At 41.7% G+C, this 19,312-nt stretch overlaps 1 protein-coding gene, 1 long non-coding RNA gene and 2 pseudogenes across 2 annotated transcripts in view; 3 read left to right on the plus strand and 1 right to left on the minus strand.

Moving 5' to 3' along the window:
- Window positions 1-19,312, plus strand: part of LOC140617185 (uncharacterized) — a 62,093-nt gene that overhangs the window by 17,382 nt on the left and 25,399 nt on the right. Inside the window, exon 2 of the long non-coding RNA XR_012017396.1 lies at window positions 13,228-13,352. This is a non-coding gene — a long non-coding RNA (uncharacterized lncRNA). The remainder of the gene's footprint in view (window positions 1-13,227; window positions 13,353-19,312) is intronic.
- LOC140617180 (hsc70-interacting protein pseudogene) lies at window positions 7,269-8,759 on the minus strand (annotated as a pseudogene).
- On the plus strand, window positions 15,127-16,483 carry LOC140617182 (olfactory receptor 10AD1-like). Its single transcript, XM_072798152.1, has one exon. The coding sequence runs from the start codon at window positions 15,350-15,352 to the stop codon at window positions 16,184-16,186; it is 837 nt and encodes a 278-aa protein (XP_072654253.1). The 5' UTR covers window positions 15,127-15,349; the 3' UTR covers window positions 16,187-16,483.
- LOC140617181 (pyruvate dehydrogenase E1 component subunit beta, mitochondrial pseudogene) lies at window positions 16,654-17,917 on the plus strand (annotated as a pseudogene).

The following is a 19,312-nucleotide window of genomic DNA, read 5'->3' on the forward strand; positions in this document are numbered from 1 at the left end:
TATTTCCCTCTAGTTCTATCCACATTGTTGCCAATGGGAAGATGTCATTCTTTTTGATGACTGAGAGATATTCCATTGTGTATACATACTTAAGATTATATGGAAGATCTAGAAAGTACAATAAAGCAAGGATAGATACCAATAGATACCAATAGATAATTGGTATAAGAACCGGAAATAAAAAAGCAAAACTGTCATCATTTACAAATGATGTATGGTGGTCTTCATAGAAAAACTAAAAGAATGTACAGATAATACACTAAAATTGGAAGATCTTAACAAGGTTACTGGGCACAAAATCGATATACAAAAACTGAATTGCATTCTATATACCCACAAGCATATTAGAAAATTAAAATTTTATGATGCCACTTAAATAGTATCCAAAATGTAAAGTACATAGGAATAACCCTAATGACAACAGGCAATCCTTCATGGAAAGATGCATATGATTCATGGACAGTCTCTAGAGAAAATCTAAACAAATGGAAATATACACAGACTTACGTCACATAGCATCAGTAAACAACTCCTTGCTCTAATGGCTCTGGAAATTATACCACTTTTGGACATCTCTTTTTTTGATTTACAAGTGACCCTTGAACAACACGGGTCTGAACTATGAAAAACCACTTACACATGGATTTTGTACAGTACAGTGCTCCAAATGTATTTCCTCTTCCTAGTGATTTTCATAATAAAATTTCCTTTCCTCTAGCTTGCTTTACTGTGCCAATACAATATATAATACATATAACACAAAATATGTGTTGATCAACTATTTATGTGATCAGTAAGGTTTCCAGTCAACAGTAGGCTTTTAGTTGTTAAGTTTTGGGGGAATTAAAGTTTTATGCAGATGTCTGCTGCCCAAAGGGCTGGTGCTTCTTACCCTTAGTTGTCCCAGGGTCAACCATAAATATTTTGTTACCTAAGTTGAATTGTGTATCATGCTTGGGTTGGAATTCTGTCAATAAAATGTTGTAGACAAGAGGTTATAAGGAAATGAGGAGACCAGCAAGCTTACTTCTAGCATATCAATTAATGTTATAGAAATAGCTATGTTTAAAGAACTTTACAAATTGGGGGGTTTTTTCGGGAATTTTTGGGTGGATATCTGAAGGAATCTCAGATACCTTGTACTGCAAAGATCAATATCCTGAAACTTAACTTTTGTGCTTTATGCTTTAAAAACATGCCTTCCTCCATCCTGAGTTATGTTACAGAAATGTCCCACTGAAATGAGTTTTTAATTTGAAAATGGTGGTGGAGGTATATAGTGGAGTGCGGAGAAAAACCCATCCTGCACATTTAGAATGAATCAATTTTATAGGAGTCCAGGCTCTCCAGGAGTAGAAAGATGAGTGGGGGATGTGAGGATGCCTGTCTCTTTTTTTTGATTGTACAGATTCTAATTCAGTGCTGAGCAGTCTGGATCTTAGAAGAGCAGTGGGTGGATCAGGAGGAAAAAAGTTCTGCAGATCTGAAGAAAGGAAGTGTGATCAGGGAGTGGTAGAGGATGCTGGTTAGGAGGGGAGCATGTTACCAAGGGGAGCATGTGACTGTGTGTTTACCACCCTATTGACATCATTTAAAAAGTTGACTGGAGCAGAGTGGGTACCCACCCAATGTTTATTATTCTGTTGAATGCAGCATAATGGTATGAAAAAGTATTTCACTGGGGACACAGGGAGCGCTGCCTACGTCATCAGAAACCCTGGCTAGAAAATGATTTCAAAATAAAATTGATAGATTAGAGTTAAAAGGCTTCAGGATTTGAAGCTGAGGACATGGGGATAATGATACTTCTGGGCCACTTTGTCTATCATATTATCAGGTCAATGGACCAGAACTTTTGTGGGAAAACCTGAGACTATTCTATACACCAGGCCACCTGCCATGGACATAGCCTCACAAGGGAGCATTGGAATGAACTGGTATGAGACTATCCCTGGAGATCCAGTTAGAATGGTAATACCTCACAGAAAATAGTTGTTGACCTTATTATACTTGGCTCCTCACAGTAACCGGTTAGGATCTCACACCTGCCTGTGTGCATATATTCCTTACCACTGTAAACAAGCTTCTGGTTTGGAGCAGAATTCACTGCACCCTCACTCTGTGACTGTGGATCCCTCTTCCGGGCCTGAGATCAGCACAGCCAATGTCATCGTCTTCATGTACCAAAGCCCATGGAGAAGGTCAGTGAACGTGCTCACTTCTGCACTGAAAGCTGACCCTGACTTGGTTGGCATCCTTCAGAGATTAATCCCCCTGGTTCCCTCAGTGACCACCTGTGTTCAGATGCCACCAAGGGTCTGCACACGGAGGCCATGAAGGAGACTCCATTAACCTCCAGCTTGTCCATTTTTCCCTCTCTAGTTGCCTACCTCCGTCTCTGCTTTTCTAATTCTCTCCCGACTACTCTGTTCTCTGAATCACCCCCCTGAGCTTCCATCAGGCTCTCAGAGTCTGCCCAGCAGTGCTCATGCCTCTGGATGAGGGGCACGTGCCTTGCATGTGTCTGGTGGGGCCAGTCTGGTTTGCAAAGACCCGTCTGTAACTGATGCAGAGAGGGAGACAATCCAGAAGCTCAGTCTTTCATTTCCAGAACTTGAGGGAGCAGTACCTTAATACCTGGCTATTTGATTCTGATTCCAAATGACCAGGGAGCTATGCCTAGCCTGCCTAGTCACCCTCTCAGTCTCTTTTTCCACCTTTGGCTTTTCTCCTCATTTATTCTGTGCCATGATTTGGGTCCTTAGTTCTCTGTCTCCTGATGAGCTTCTCTCTGTCCCTTCCCTGCAGGGTCACCTATTCCTAACTTTTCCACATATACACCGTTTTATTTTTTTTTATTCTCTCTTTTTTTTAATAAATTTATTTTTTATTGGTGTTCAATTTACCAACATACAGAATAACACCCAGTGTTCATCCCGTCAAGTGCCCCCCTCAGTGCCCGTCACCCACTCACCCCCACCCCCCGCCCTCCTCCCCTTCCACCACCCCTAGTTCTTTTCCCAGAGTTAGGAGTCTTTTTTTTTTTTTTTAAATTTTATTTATTTATGATAGTCACATAGAGAGAGAGAGAGAGAGGCAGAGACACAGGCAGAGGGAGAAGCAGGCTCCATGCACCGGGAGCCCGATGTGGGATTCGATCCCGGGTCTCCAGGATCGCGCCCTGGGCCAAAGGCAGGCGCCAAACCGCTGCGCCACCCAGGGATCCCGAGTTAGGAGTCTTTATGTCTGTCTCCCTTTCTGATATTTCCCACACATTTCTTCTCCCTTCCCTTATATTCCCTTTCACTATTATTTATATTCCCCAAATGAATGAGAACATATAATATTTGTCCTTCTCTGATTGACTTACTTCACTCAGCATAATACCCTCCAGTTCCATCCACGTTGATGCAAATAGTGGGTATTTGTCATTTCTAATGGCTGAGGAATATTCCATTGTATACATAAACCACATCTTCTTTATCCATTCATGTTTCTATGGACACCGAGTCTCCTTTCACAGTTTGGCTATTCTGGACATTGCTGCTATAAACATCAGGGTGCAGGTATCCCGGCGTTTCATTGCATCTGTATCTTTGGGGTAAATCCCCAACAGTGCAATTGCTGGGTCATAGGGCAGGTCCATTTTTAACTCTTTGAGGAACCTCCACACAGTTTTCCAGAGTGGCTGCACCAGTTCACATTCCCACCAACAGTGTAAGAGGGTTCCCTTTTCTCCGCATCCTCTCCAACATTTGTGGTTTCCTGCCTTGTTAATTTTCCCCATTCTCACTGGTGTGAGGTGGTGTCTCATTGTGGTTTTGATTTGTATTTCCCTGATGGCAAGTGATGCAGAGCATTTTCTCATGTGCTTGTTGGCCATGTCTATGTCTTCCTCTGTGAGATTTCTCTTCATGTCTTTTGCCCATTTCATGATTGGATTGTTTGTTTCTTTGGTGTTGAGTTTAAGAAGTTCTTTATAGATCTTGGAAACTAGCCCTTTATCTGATACGTCATTTGCAAATATCTTCTCCCATTCTGTAGGTTGTCTTTTAGTTTTGTTGACTGTATCGTTTGCTGTGCAAAAGCTTCTCATCTTGATGAAGTCCCAATAGTTCATTTTTGCCTTTGTTTCTTTTGCCTTCATGGATGTATCTTGCAAGAAGTTACTGTGGCCGAGTTCAAAAAGGGTGTTGCCTGTGTTCTCCTCTAGGATATTGATGGAATCTTGTCTCACATTTAGATCTTTCATCCATTTTGAGTTTATCCTTGTGTATGGTGAAAGAGAATGGTCTAGTTTCATTCTTCTGCATGTGGATGTCCAATTTTCCCAGCACCATTTATTGAAGAGACTGTCTTTCTTCCAATGGATAGTCTTTCCTCCTTTATTGAATATTAGTTGACCATAAAGTTCAGGGTCCACTTCTGGGTTCTCTATTCTGTTCCATTGATCTATGTGTCTGTTTTTGTGCCAGTACCACACTGTCTTGATGACCACAGCTTTGTAGTACAATCTGAAATCTGGCATTGTGATCCCCCAGAAAACCCAAAAGCCTCCACCCCAAGATTGCTGGAACTCATACAGCAATTTGGCAGTGTGGCAGGATATAAAATCAATGCCCAGAAGTCAGTGGCATTTCTATACATTAACAATGAGACTGAAGAAAGAGAAATTAAGGAGTCAATCCCATTTACAATTGCACCCAAAAGCATAAGATACCTAGGAATAAACCTAACCAAAGAGGTAAAGGATCTATACCCTAAAAACTATAGAACACTTCTGAAAGAAATTGAGGAAGACACAAAGAGATGGAAAAATATTCCATGCTCATGGATTGGCAGAATTAATATTGTGAAAATGTCAATGTAACCCAGGGCAATTTACACGTTTAATGCAATCCCTATCAAAATACCATGGACTTTCTTCAGAGAGTTAGAACAAATTATTTTAAGATTTGTGTGGAATCAGAAAAGACCCCAAATAGCCAGGGGAATTGTATACACCGTTTTATGACATGTGAAAACTTTTCCTAGTTCCTTCTCTCTATTGCAGTCTCTCTAGTTCTCTCTTTGGCTTTAACTTTTCTCCTTTTTTGTTTGGTGTGGGTGGGATCTCTCTACTATGTCTAGGACTACTTTTTCTCATTTCTTTCTTCTCTCGATCCTTCCGCTTGGTGTTTGTGAAAGTGGGTATTTTCTACTTACCTGGTATTTTGCTTTCTTGTTCCCTGGAGAAAGAGAGGTTGAAAAGTGATTCAAGGATGATCCTCCCTTAGTGATTGTGCTCCAGAGCTTGAGGCTGATGTTTTTGCTATGTTTCTGTAAGCCAGATTAAGAGTAAATGGGACTCAAATATTTGGGGGTTAAAACTGAGTTAGATGGAAAGATCTTCCTGACAGAGAGAGGCAGTAACCATTAGGAATAAGGAGATCCTCCTCTTTCTCTTGGTTTCTGTACTTGGGAAGCTGGCCAGATGTTTACAGTAGTCCTTCCACATGTGAAGTGAAACCACAGAGAGAGGGAGAAGAAACAGAGATCACATCTAATGTTTTTTAATGTGCAATACATGGCAACCTCTAATTACATGTTATTTTAGCTAATCCTTATTTTATAGGAGAAAAAACTTGTGACTCAGCTAGCCAACTGCACATTATAATGACAATGTCAAGTTTGAATTTCAGGTATGCTTGCCTCTATAGTCCCTGTCCTTAGCCTCTTAGCCTCACTGCTTCCCTATAAGGTGAGATACCAGGTTCCAGATATTTGTTGAGTGTCTAAATATATAGGTATTCACCTTCTAAAATCATCCATTTGTTAGTCTAGGAATCTTTCTGTGCTTCAGCTTTTTTCTCTTCTATCAGTATGCACTTCTCTCCCTCTTTCTCTCTCTCTCACGATCTCTCATTTTTTTCTCTTTCTTCTCTAAGCTCCTTAGAGCCATTCCAGATTTCTTTCTCGAAATTTACAATGGAAATTAGCTGAGATTCACTAATACCACAGAACAGCTGAAATTATCTAATCTTCCCATGTTGAATAATTCTTGATTACTAAAGTCTCCAATTTCTTATTCATCCCGCTTTGGACATACACTCATTCAGAGGAAGATCATTAGGCATACCTTTGCATATCATTTCCTTTCTCCTTCCCTTGGTTTTTTGGTTGTTTTACTCTTTAAGTTTCCATATGGCAGGTGACTGCATTAAGGGAAAAGAGCAACACGTGTAGTCTGGTTTCACTATAGGTTCTAATGGGACAGTAAGTTCACATTAGGACTCAGATAGTGAATGGAGAAGGCCAAGGAAGAGCAAGTCCTATGGGATGGAGACAGGCAACATATGAAGTTAGAACTTCAGCTATGATATGAAATTGAGGTTATTTTTGGTAATTCCATTATTTATGGTGTCTCCCATTAGTTCAGATCAATAGGTAGGATCTTCTGGGAGAGCATGTAACCTACATTTACCTTTTGCACATCACAGGAATCTAGCCCATCACAAACACCTGCCATGCTCAGCATTGGCACATGCATAACACGTGTTGGCCAGGCCAGGCCATTGTCACGGACTGCAGGCACTCCAGAGGGCCTCAGGTTCAGAGATATAGGGAGAGATAGAAGTGTATCCAGGAGCAAATAGGTAGCTGAACCAAAAAGAAGGCAGAAGACTAAAAAACAATGAGAGAATTTAGAACATTTCTACAATTTACCTCAATGGGCTAAATCTCTGTTGTGGGCCAGTTATGACCATACCCAGTGAGGAGCAAAGAGACTACTCAGTGTCCATCTCACTTAAGAAAAAGAGATATTGGAATGGACTTAAAATAGATAACAGGGGAAATGGTAGGTCTATAGAAACACTTCTGCAGTGAGTTTGTAAGACATTGACATGGGTTGCTAAGTTGTAACAGAGTTGCCAGCAGAAGAAGCTTCCAGGGACTCTCAGTGATGATTGGTTGTCCTTCCTTAGAAATCATTTACATCTGTCTTCCACATGCCTTCTCAACCATGCATCCATATGCTTTGGTCTGTACAACTTTGTTAGGTCTTCCATGGCAAAAATCTGTTACCCGTTGCCTTCTAATTTTATTCCTAAATTCCTCGAAGTTCATACACATGTGTTAGTGAAAATCATGGCATTCCAAAGTTACCTCTCAAATCTGAAAATCTTCAAAACTGCCACAATTACACAGCATTCTGAATAATGTGTAAATTCAGAAGGAAAACCAAGGATATCTTTCTGGCCATGTAAGGATTTGTTTCAATCTTTCTTTTTTTTTTTTTAATGTTTTTAAATATTTTTAAGGTTTAAAAAGTGTTTAAAGTTTGTAATTCCTAGTAGGAAAACATTATCTGAATGAATACCCTAATGACAAACCACTGTAGAATGTTTCAGTTGCATGTGGGGCAGAGGGGTAGGGATTCTCTTCACAGCACCCCAGCTTTCTTCTTGAGAAGGTCAGAGGTACACTGGTTTGTATTATTGCGACATCCATTAGGTGATCGAAGTTGCTTTTCTTTCAGCAAGGGCTTTGTCAGAAGGGCATTATACTTGACCTCCAAATTTGGCTGACAATTTACTGATGAGTTTCATAACCTTTGGGTTGCTCTGATATTTTGACATATTTGCTGGGTTCTGGGCTACATCCTGGAAGGCCACCATAACTTCTGGATCCTGCATGGCTGCAAGAACCTCTGGGTCACTAAGAATTTCATTGAGCCCAGGCATTCCTGCCATTCCAGGCATCCCCCCTGCCATTCCAGGCATTCCTCCAGGAAAATTACTAGGCATTCCCCCTGGAAAGCCACCTGGGAAAGAGCCATACTGAGCTCCTGATTGTTGTCTGGCTTCTTCCTCCCTCTGGGCTCTTTCATGTTCTTCCCGAGCCTTCTTAACCCTTTCTATTCTTTCTCTGATCTCTTGCTCTTCACGTTTTCGTTCATACTTCCTCCGATGTTAAGCAATTTTCTGGGCCCTGGGTTGAACTTCTTTCAGCATTGCACTAGCATCTTCATCATAATCCAGTTTACAAGCAAGGGCAAGATCATGTGCTGCTTCTTCCCAATGACCCAGAAGTCTGTGTGCTTTCCCTCGCCACTTGTAAGGCTGCGCTGAATCAGGATTTATTTCGATAGCTCTGTCACAGTCTCGAATGGCAGCATTTGGCTTCTGTAATTTGATGAAGACACTGGCTCTTTTGGCATACAAAATGGCTAAGCGAGGATTTAGTTTGATGGCATCTGTGAACAAGTCAATGGCTTTCTGTAGTTCACCATCATTTAGGGCATCAATGGCAGACACTTTTTTATCATTTGCCTGATCCATCATTTCCTCGGTTATCTCTACATTTTCATCTCCCATTTCTTGAGGGGCATCAGTATCTGGTTCAATTACACCTTCATTGTCAATTTCTAGATCACTTTCCTCACTTGATGGTTCGTCTGTCTTTATGTTTTCCTCCGCCTTCTTACTATCTGTTTTTTCTTCCTTGACATTGTCTTCTGATTTAGTTTTATGAGTAGCAGGTGGTATTTTACCCCCCATGCTCTCCACCCACTCCCGCAGGAAACGCATTTCCTCGGTGTGCAGAACGCTCGGATCCTGCTTACACATTTTCACGAAGGCCCGAAGCTCGCTCACTTTGCGGGGGTCCATGATCCAGAGGCGCTGGCGGGCGGCGGGCGGCAGGCGCGGCGAGGCTGCGGCCGGGTTCCAGGCGCGGGTACTAGCCCAGCGTGACCGTGTGGAAGGGGGCGGCGACCGCGAAGCCTGTGTCAATCTTTCTAATGATGGAGCTGATGCAGTAGGATGCAGAGTAAGGCCCGGCAGACAATGGTTCTCACTTACGAGGTCTTTCTAATTTCACTTTTTGCTCCTGGTGAACAGGCTCACTGTAGTTTACTGTCTCCAATATTTCTGATGTGAGACCCCACCTAGCTAGATACAACTACTTGGTTCTCTCCCTCCGCAGATAGGTGGCAAAATCTTCCAAACAACTCTAAGTTGTGCATCTTCCTGATCTCTGGTTGTGGATGTCTCACTAACAAAGAGCTCTATAGATCCTGGTTGCCGTTCCTTTTAGCAAGGCCAAATCCAGGGTTCACCCTCATTTCTTTCTAGAGGTTTTCATCATGTCTATAATTTTGAAAGATTAATAGGCCTCCTTTTGCTTTTTCAAATCTGATTTCTAAATCATCATTGTCCCTGTTAGTTAGAAATTGATTACCCCCTTTACAGTGAACCTTACCTTGTCTAAGCTGGAATCAGGAGGGTGGATGCCATTGCCTTCTTCCTGAGGGATGCCTGTTGATCTAATCTTATTTTATTAGGAGATTTTTCAGCCTGGCTCTTAGCTCTCAGTCTTGAGAAGCAATAGAAATCTTCACTCAATTTTCAAAGAACCCCCTTGAGTTAACACTTTTTATTTGGTCTTGTAAAAGCAGGGTTTTGTCAAATAGAGAAAATGTGTGAAGAGTCTATTCCAGAAAGAGGGACTAGTTTACACAGAGACCTGGAGGTCAAGAAACTATGGTGTTTGTGGGGGAATGTGAGCTGTGGCTGGAATTCAGGGTGTCTGTAGGAGAGTAGGGAAAATTGAATATTATTGGGACTTAATATATTATGGAGGTTAGAAAGAGGAGAGTGGAAGGTGACTTTGTGGTTTTTGATTTAGGTTACTAAGAGTTCAAATAATACCATTAAATAAGAAAGGAGTTTAGGAGGAGGAACCATGGATCCTCCTGGGGACACTGATAACTATGCAGGCTGGTTTCTATCCTTTGTCTTTGTACTGGACCAAGTCTAAACCAGACCTGACATACTGGAACTTTCATTGAAATAGTCTCAAAAACCTACAGAGCAGGAAACTACACCCCTGAGGCACTTGTATCATTGTTTAAAAGCCCTGTGGGACAGAAAATTCCTCTAACTACCATTTCTGCTTGTCCTAAACTTGAATGAAACAAAACCACTGATCACCATAGAGGTTTTCCCTCAGCAAACTACCTCAACTGCACTGAAGCTCCTTTTTTTTATATATATATATCTGCCACCTCCTCCTTCCTCTCCCAATATAAAAATATTGGCATTCTCTCTAGGTAATATCTGGTGGTTCACAGGGCCAGAAGTACCGCTTCCGTGGTAATTTAGAATGTCATTTTCTGAACTTATATCATAAATATGCTATTTAATTAGGTATCTTCTTGTACCCTCCTACCCACCCCAACCCTTTTCTGTATATTTTTAGGTCTGTTAATTCTCCTTTTAATTATGAGGTCAAGATTGGACTATAGGTGTGGGGGATAGCAACAGGAGGATTTTCACTTCCTTTTAGCATTTTAGGCCCTAGGACACTAAGTGACCCACGGGGGGGGGGGGGGGGGAATTACCATGTGGTCAACCCCAGCAGGAGCTAGGAGCCCTCCAACATAAGGGCTGGAAGCCAAAACTCAAGCAAGTAATAAAATGTTTGTGTGGACTTTTTTTTGAGACCTCTTAGTGATAATATATTAAGTGGCTACTAGTGGTAGAGTTGAGTGCTCAACCATGTCTCAGCCACTCTCCTTGGAGACACTTTTGAGGAAATAAGCAATGTAGCAAGATGACAGAAAACTTTCACTTTCAGTCTAAAGAAGAGAAGTCTTAGTGACTTCAAATATCTAGATGACAAGATTCTTACCCTCTGTGGGTTCCAGTTGCTGTTGAGAAGTTGATTAGCCTATGAGCTCTCCAAAAAAAATGCTGTCATGCACACACATGTTTTGGCACAACATCTCTGAGATGCATGGACACCCTGAATCATGTCTTCTCACTCCTGGGGCTCCTTGAACTTCAGAATATATATATATATCCACCACAAAGTTTTTCTGCTCAGAAAAAATAATGATTTTTGGTTTTAAGGTCATGAAAGTATGAATTTCATCCAAAAAAGAAGGGCTTAGAGAAACCAGATTTCAAGCTTTGTTAGATTTGAAATTACTAGAGCCACATTGTATATATTTACACTTTTTATTTATACGTTTATTTATCTACCTGCAAGAAGATAACCAAGCCTCACAGGGGCTGAAGCTTTCTAAATATATACATAATTTTTCAAAAAAATATATATGTGTGATTTTAAGAATGATGATAAGCTGACAGGCATTGAGGGGGCACTTGACGAGACAAGCACTGGGTAATATACTATATGTTTGCAAACTGAACTCCAATTTTAAAAAATTAGATTTTAGTAGATTTTAGATCATCTAAAAAAATAATAAAAAATAGAAAAAGAATGCTGATAAGCTTATTTGCAAATAGGGTGAATCAACACATTCTTAAGGCAGGCATACTCTCCAGTACGGTGCTGTGTTATATTATCATTCCTGTGGTCACAGCATTTTAGGAAACAACAGGAACATTGTGGCTAACTGTCAAAAGTATTCAATAGTGTCCTGCTCCTCCTCAGTAGTTATAACAAGAATCAGAATCTTAACATTTTAATGAGACATTTTCCCACCAGTCTATTTTACAATAGCAGACTTTGTTCTTTGTATTCCTATGATCGTGTAATATACTTTTCTCTCCCTTAACTCACCAGCGTTGTGCTTTGAGCATTCAGCATATGTGTAACATCAGAACTTTCCCTCTCAGGATCATCTCAGACATCATTGTGACTCATGGTTTCTTGTCATTTTAACCAAAGCTCTATCACGTCTTTCTTTGAATTTTATTTCCATATATGTGATTATGCTACTGCTAATACCATTAGGGATTTTGAGGGGTCCAGCAAATAACACTGCTCTTCCCACCTGGTTCTGAATCATCTGAGCAATGAGACAGGTTGCAGGTGGAGGCTAAAACAGCACCTTTATTTTAACAAAGCAGACATTGGGTTTCCTAATCCAGAAGCAGAGAATGAAACAGACAAACCTATTCCCCTGTAACTGACACGACTGTACAACCACAAAGTCTCCCTAACCAGGGGTAGAGTCTGCTCTGGAGAAGGCCACTCACTCCCAAGGGTAAAGTGACCTCAAGAAAGGGACAGAAAACTCGTGCTTGGTTTCTCCTTCTCGAATCACGAATTCAGTAAGCCACTCCACTCCCCATGGGAGGATGTGAATGACGAAGAATAAGGTCAAGCATGTTATGTTATCACAGTTTCAGCCATGTGAAAGGAAACATCGGGAATATGGAAGAACTTATTCCTTCCCTACCCACCCCTAACAGTATCTAGCATTGTATTCTTACCCCATTAAGTCTATGATTAACCATAAGGGGTAAGACACATAAATAGTCCTACGTCCACCATCCTATTGGTTGCTCCTCCAACACAAATCACTGCTCTGCAGAAAGGCTCTTGGAATTTTTGTAAAGTTGTATCTTGCTTGCAAGTAGTTCTAAAAGGAATCAGAACAGTATGTGTAATCATTCTGAAGCCAATCTGGACCCACAGCTGAAAACTTCCTCCCTGTTCCTCTCTCCTTGCCGAACTCTGCTCAACTGCATTGCCAACATAACTTACCAGAGGTTCTTTGATTAGATTAGATAAAATAATTAAATTACAATAAAAACTCATGGCATGTGTGAAATATTTAATAAACTAGTATGAATTTAAATGAGATTACACACCCTAGACTCTTTAAACAAGAAACCCAAAGGTTATGGGTGGTTATTTATCTTATATCTATACCCTTGGCAGAAGAAATCCCATAATCGTCTTCTGGTTTATCAGCGAAATCTCACAAATCTTTCTAAAAGTAGAGAGACACCAATTTACATATTACTACGGCCATTATTAAGACCACCAACAAAATGATATTTTAGAGATTCACCATTAGTTTTAGACCACTTATCAACAATTTCTGATTTCTAGTTTCAGAAAATTCTGTTTTGGAAAAAACTACAAGAATAAGTTTTTATGTTTTATAATAATAAGGGATTGTCTATAGCTAAAGGAATATGATTTTTTGTTATTTTCTTGCTGGTGATTCCTCAAGTAACAATTAAGAGAGCATGTGATTTTTCAAGTCAAGTTGCTAAAACTCAGCACTGGGATAGAACTAAAGGTACTGAGAAGGTAAAAACATACAGTATGAACAGTGGGAGCAACTATGTTTATTAATAAGTGGAATATGTGACAGTTAAAGTGCAGTACATATGCAACGTAGAGGGATTTTTAAGTGAACATTCATCATCTACATTATGAATGTCAAAGGACTGACGTGGTACCACCACAACTACCTTCCAGAGTGGACCAGCAGATCAGACCATCCTCCGTGGACCAGTTTTTCTTCAGACACCATGAGATTTTCTCTATTATTTGCTGCAGTGATTCAGTGATAAACATCATCACCAGCCAACCCACAGAATGAGGTAGGATGTGATTTTCAAGTCCTTGTCCTATTTATTTATACAAATGCTTGGCTGATTAACCCCGGTATTTACCAGGGTTCTAGATGCCACTTATCACCAGGTATTCTTTCTGGTACAATCAACCACGATAAGCATTTATATACTACTATAGATCCTCGGGCCTTCTTAGGTTGAGCTTCAGTGTCTTCTTGGACAGGTCCCAGGCTTGTCTGGAGCATAGCTCACTGCTTTCCCTTGCCCAGACTCTGACCTCAGCCACAACATGTCCATTGGTCCCAGGATCCCAAGCCACTTTTCGGGTTAAACATTGCCCTAAGACCCTTCCTGTCCTCTCTCAGCCCTGAAGAGGAGTTCTAGGGACAAGTTCTAAGGGAACATCCCAAAGTACGGATGATGGGAACTGCCTACTGCCTTGACATATCAGGAATCACCTAGAGGGAATCCAAAGCAGAAAAGAGTGGCAGTAATGGGGTAGGTCTGTTCTAAAATTAAGATAGACAACATGAGATATTTAAAGAGACAGAGAAGGAAGGGGAGTCCAACCAGAGGTCACTGTATGGCAGACACCTACACCAAATATGAGAAAGGGAGAGGGAGAAGAAAACAGTGAGAAGTGGAAGTGCAAAAAGGAGGGGGAAAGACTAACATACGGGTAGAGTAAGAACGTGTGGGAAAAGGCCTGAGAGAAAAGAAAATGAAGAAGAGTGGTTGGCAGAACCGAAGGCTAAGAAGGAATATACTAACCATCTATAAGAATCTGAGAGTGGAAGGGATCTCTCTGGTATCCTAACTCAGAGACAAGTTGAAAAGTGCAAGAGAGATTAAACATGAACATGATGACTTCCTAAAAGTTGCAATAATGAGAAAAGAACATGAGAATTCTGAACACTCATTCTCTGATGATGGGAAAAGAACAAGACTTATCCTGGAAGCAAACAGACAGATCAGTTTTGTGAAGGTCCATTCCAGAAATGCTGTATTTGTGTCCCACTCATACCTTCCCTTGTCTCAGAGCAATGGTTGCATCCTTTGCACCCAACGGTGCATAGCCCTGTATTCCAACCTCTGTAGGAAACTGCCTCTCATTAGGAAAGCATGCAAGAGCTCAGAACTAGGCCCCATCTCCCGCATGCACAGCATGGGTGGTGGATGCAGCAGCAACAACCACTGGGAGAGAGAGTCTGGAAAGAGAGTGGATGACTCTCTTTCCAGAGATTTGCAAATCATTCTCAGCTAAGGGGTAAGCATGGATGTTTCCAGAGATTTGCAAATCATTCTCACCTAAGGGGCAATGCTGAAGGGGAGAATGTTATTGTTTCCTCTGAAACTTCAACCCATTCATCATTTCAAATACATACAGTAAGGCTGAGCACTTTTTCTCTTCTAGGAAAATACATCTGTAAACATCTCCCAAATATGATCTTCTATAAGCTAACAGCCAGCATGCTGTTCCCTCAAATACTCCATTCCTCACTTTCTTAAACTTTCTTAAACTTTCCTCATTTGCCATGAGTACCAGGTCCAACCATCTTAGCTTTGCACCTCTGAACACATTTTGGAGAGTGGCTAATCCTTCAGTGTTTACAGCCCGGGGGCAGATGTGGTACTTCATTTAAGGCCTGCCCAAATCAGAATAAAGTGTAACTATCGCTTCCTCAGTTTTGATGTTACAATTCCATGTATGCCGCCTGTGGTGACCCTGGTATCCTCACTGCCCCACAACATTTCCAATTACATGTATTCCTAAAGTTCTAAAACATTTACCACCACTCATTATTCTTTTATAGCTGGGTCTCTGGGCTCAAGTGAGTACCTTACATTCCCTACAAACTATCTCACCTGTGCTTTCCTGTCCTCCCTCCTCAAGCAGGTCCAAGACAGTGGACCTAAGGAATGGCAGCACAGTAACAGAGTTCATCCTCGTGGGCTTTGAGCAGAGCTCCTCTTCCACTCGGGCATTACTCTTTGCTCTCTTCCTAGCCCTCTACAGCCTTGCCATGGCCATGAATGGCCTCATCATCTTCATCACCTGGACAGACCCCAGGCTCAACAGCCCCATGTACTTCTTCCTTGGCCACCTGTCCTTCCTGGATGTCTGCTTCATCACCACCACTATCCCGCAGATGCTGATCCACTTGGTGGTCAAGAACCACATTGTCTCTTTTGTCTCTTGCTTGACCCAGATGTACTTGGTCTTCTGTGTGGGTGTGGCTGAGTGCATCCTCTTGGCTTTTATGGCCTATGACCGTTATGTTGCTATCTGCCACCCACTCAGCTATGCCCAGATCATGAGCCGGCAGGTCTGTGTGAAGCTAGTGAGTACTGCCTGGCTCTTTGGGCTGATCAATGGCATCTTTCTTGAGTATATGTCATTCCGGAATCCCTTCTGTAGAGACAACCACATAGAGAACTTCTTCTGTGAGGCCCCCATAGTGATTGCCCTGTCTTGTGGAGACACCCGGTTTAGTCTGAGGATGATCTTTGTCGATGCCATTTTGGTGCTGCTCAGCCCCATGGTGCTCATTGTCATCTCCTATGCCCGCATCCTGGCCTCCATCCTTGGCAGAGCCTCCTCCTCAGGTCGAGGGAAGACCTTCTCTACTTGTGCCTCCCATCTGACTGTGGTTCTCCTTCTGTATACCTCTGCCATGTTCTCTTACATGAACCCTCGCAGCACACATGGCCCTGACAAAGACAAGCCTTTCTCCCTCCTCTACACCATCATCACCCCCATGTGCAACCCCATCATCTATAGTTTTCGAAACAAAGAAATGTTGGGAGCCATGGTGAGGGCCCTTGGGAGGATCAGCCTGGCCCAGGATGAGTCTGTCTAGTAGGATACCTTTAGGAAGAGAAGTTCCTTCCCCTATCCCTGACAACTGGGCAACTCTCCAATCCTGAAAGGCTCCAGGAAAGAGTTTCATCATTTTCTTCCTACTAGCATCAAACCAGAAGATCCCGTTGATGTATAATGTTCATCTGTATGATATTACTTCCCATGTAGATTTATCCTTTCAAATTCTCTTAATGATACATGTTCGTGATGGAGTGGCAAGTGTAATGAATTGGAAAAGATTATTACAAAACTGGCAGAAATGTTGTAGCCTTCTCCAGGATGGTAATAAGAAGAGTACCAGTACAGTCTTTGGGCATTTACTTCTAAAACAAATGCAATTAGCATGAGCTCCATCTTTGAGAAAAGAGCATATTGAGAACCAGGAGGGAAACAGAGGGATATAGAAGTTAGGGAAAAAGCAGTCAGTGGGAGAAAAATGCTAAGAGGTATACAATATTATACCTATATGGTGGCATCAAAACTATCCAAGAAGTTCCCAGAAAAAAATAAGCACTACTGTGTAGGTTTGGATTCCTCCTCAAAGGAGGTAAGAGGAGGGCCTCTATGCCAAATACATGTGAATTATTAATGGGAAGGTGCAAGGACAGAAGCAAGAGCAGGGGTTGCCAGAGGACACGGTCAAGATGGTGGCAGTGTCTGTCTGATGCAGAGACCCCTTGAAAAGGTGTCTGGGCTGCTGAGGAGGCACTTCCACTGGATAGCGCCTGTGGTGCTGCAGGTGACAGTCTGTGAGGCTATAAACCAAAGTATGGATGAGGAGCTGGAAAGAGATGAGAAGGTATTTCTACTTGGGGAAGAAGTTGCCCAGTATGATGGCACATATAAGGTTAGTCAAGGCCTGTGGAAGATATATGGCAATAAGAGAATCATAGATATTCCCATATATGAGAGGGGCTTTGCTGGAAATGCCGTGGGTACAGCTATGGGTGGGTTGAGGCCCATCTGTGAATTTATGACCTTCAATTTCTCTATGTAAGCTATTGACCAGGTTATAAATTCAGCTGCCAAGACCTACTTACTACATGTTGGAGGGCCTTCCACCTATGCCTATAGTCTTCAGGGGGCCCAATGACACCTCAGCAGGCATGGCTGCCCAACACTCACAGTGCTTTGCTGCCCAGTATGGGTACTGCCCAGGCTTAAATGTGGTCAGCTCCTGGAATTCAAAGAATGCAAAAGGACTTATTAAATCAGCCATTCAGGATAATAATCCAGTGGTGGTGCTATAGGATGAACTAATGTATGGAGTTCCTTTTGAATTTCACTCAGAAGCTCAGTCAAAACATCTTCTGATTCCCATTGGAAAAGCCAAAATAGAAAGGCAAGGGACACACATAACCATAGTTGCCCATTCAAAACCTGTGGGCCACTGCTTAGAAGCTGCAACAGTGCTATCCAAAGAGGGTATTGAATGTGAGGTGATAAATACGCGAACTATCAGACCGATGGACATTGAAACAAAAGAAGCCAGTGTCATGAAGACCAATCATCTCATAACTGTGGAAGGAGGCTGGCCACAGTTTGGAGTAAGAGCTGAAATTTGTGGCAGGATCATGGAAGGCCCTGCATTCAATTTCCTGGATGCTCCTCCAGTTTGTGTCACTGGTGCTGACGTCCCTATGCCTTTGCAAAGATTCTAGAAGACAACTCTATACCTCAGGTTAAAGACATCAAATTTGCAATTTAAAAAAACACATTAAATATCTAGTTTGGACTTGAATTTCAAGCTATTGGGATTTACTTAAAACACTTGCTGACACTTCACCTGAATTGTACAGTTAAGACCTTACGATTCATAAAGTTATCTCTAAAGCAACAACACAGATGTTTTTGTATTTGGAAGAAGTTTAAATGTGCTTGTATATGGAAAAACTCTCCTCTCCTGCCCTAGACTCCATGGCGAGGGGGCAGTTTTGGTCTGTTATACTTGCCATGTTCTTTGAATAAGGCTAATGTAAAATTTTACCCTCTCAAAAGGACAAGGTATGAATGTGGCAGAGTTCTGCAGAAAGATGTATCCAAAAATGACAACTTGTATGTAAAGATAAAAGCTACTATTATCTACATTTGTTATTAGATTGTTTGGTAAGGAATAAAGGAATTCCTAACTATGAGGGAAAAAAAGGAGCAAGCAAGAAGGCTAAGGACAGTACCTACTTCCCCAGACTGTAAACTGAGAGTGAGAGTTATAGACTAAAAACTGCTAGGGTCAGAGAACCTTCCAGTGACATCTGTGTTTTATAAATAGAATATAAAATGAGCACTTTAACTCTTTGTGCATTTGTTTGCTTCCACTGGAAAACTTTGTCATGGGCTGGATGCCTATTGTGCAGTTTAAATGTTTCTCTTTTCTTCATGAAGATTCCTTCCTATGTCTTGCTTTATTTATAATACACTACATTTCCTAAGACTCTGCTCACATCTCTTCTTTCTCCCCTTCCGCTAGTCAATTACCTATATCTACAGCAGGGGTTCTCAGCAGGGATGATTCTCTCGCCCAGGAGGTATTTTGCCATACCTGAATAGACTTTTATTTTTCACAAAAGGAAGAGGGTGTGCTACTGGCACCTAGTAGGTAGAGGCCAGGGATGCTACTGAACATCCTATAATACTCAGAACAGCCATCACAAGGGGTTATGCAGTCCAAGAAATCATTAGTGCTGAGGTTCAGTAACCCTGGTTACTTATCCAACATTACAACCTGAAAATGAATAGTCCAATTAAAAAATAGGTAGGGGTGCCTGGGTGGCACAGCTGGTTAAGCCTCAGACTCTTGGTTTCAGCTCAGGTCGTGATCTCAGGGTGGTAATGATCCCCACATTAGGCTCCCACTCAGCTCAGAGTCAGCTTGGGAATCTCACTTCCTCTGCCTCTGCTCTTCCTGATCGTGCTCGTGATCTCTCTCTTCCTATCTCAAATAAAAATAAATTAATTTAAAAAATTTTAAATGCGCAGAAGACAGAATAGACATTTTTCCAAAGAAGACACAGAAACGGCTAACAGACCCATGAAAAGATACTCAACATCACTCATCATCAGGGAAATACAGATCAAAAGCATGATGAGATAGCACCTCACACCTGTCAGAAAGCCTTAAATGAAC

Source organism: Canis lupus, chromosome 25 (genome assembly GCF_048164855.1).
Source record: "Canis lupus baileyi chromosome 25, mCanLup2.hap1, whole genome shotgun sequence".
NCBI lineage: Eukaryota > Metazoa > Chordata > Mammalia > Carnivora > Canidae > Canis > Canis lupus.

Coding starts and splice junctions, on each gene's coding strand:
- LOC140617182 (XM_072798152.1), top strand. CDS start 15,350: ATGGCCATGAATGGCCTCATCATCTTCATCACCTGGACAGACCCCAGG.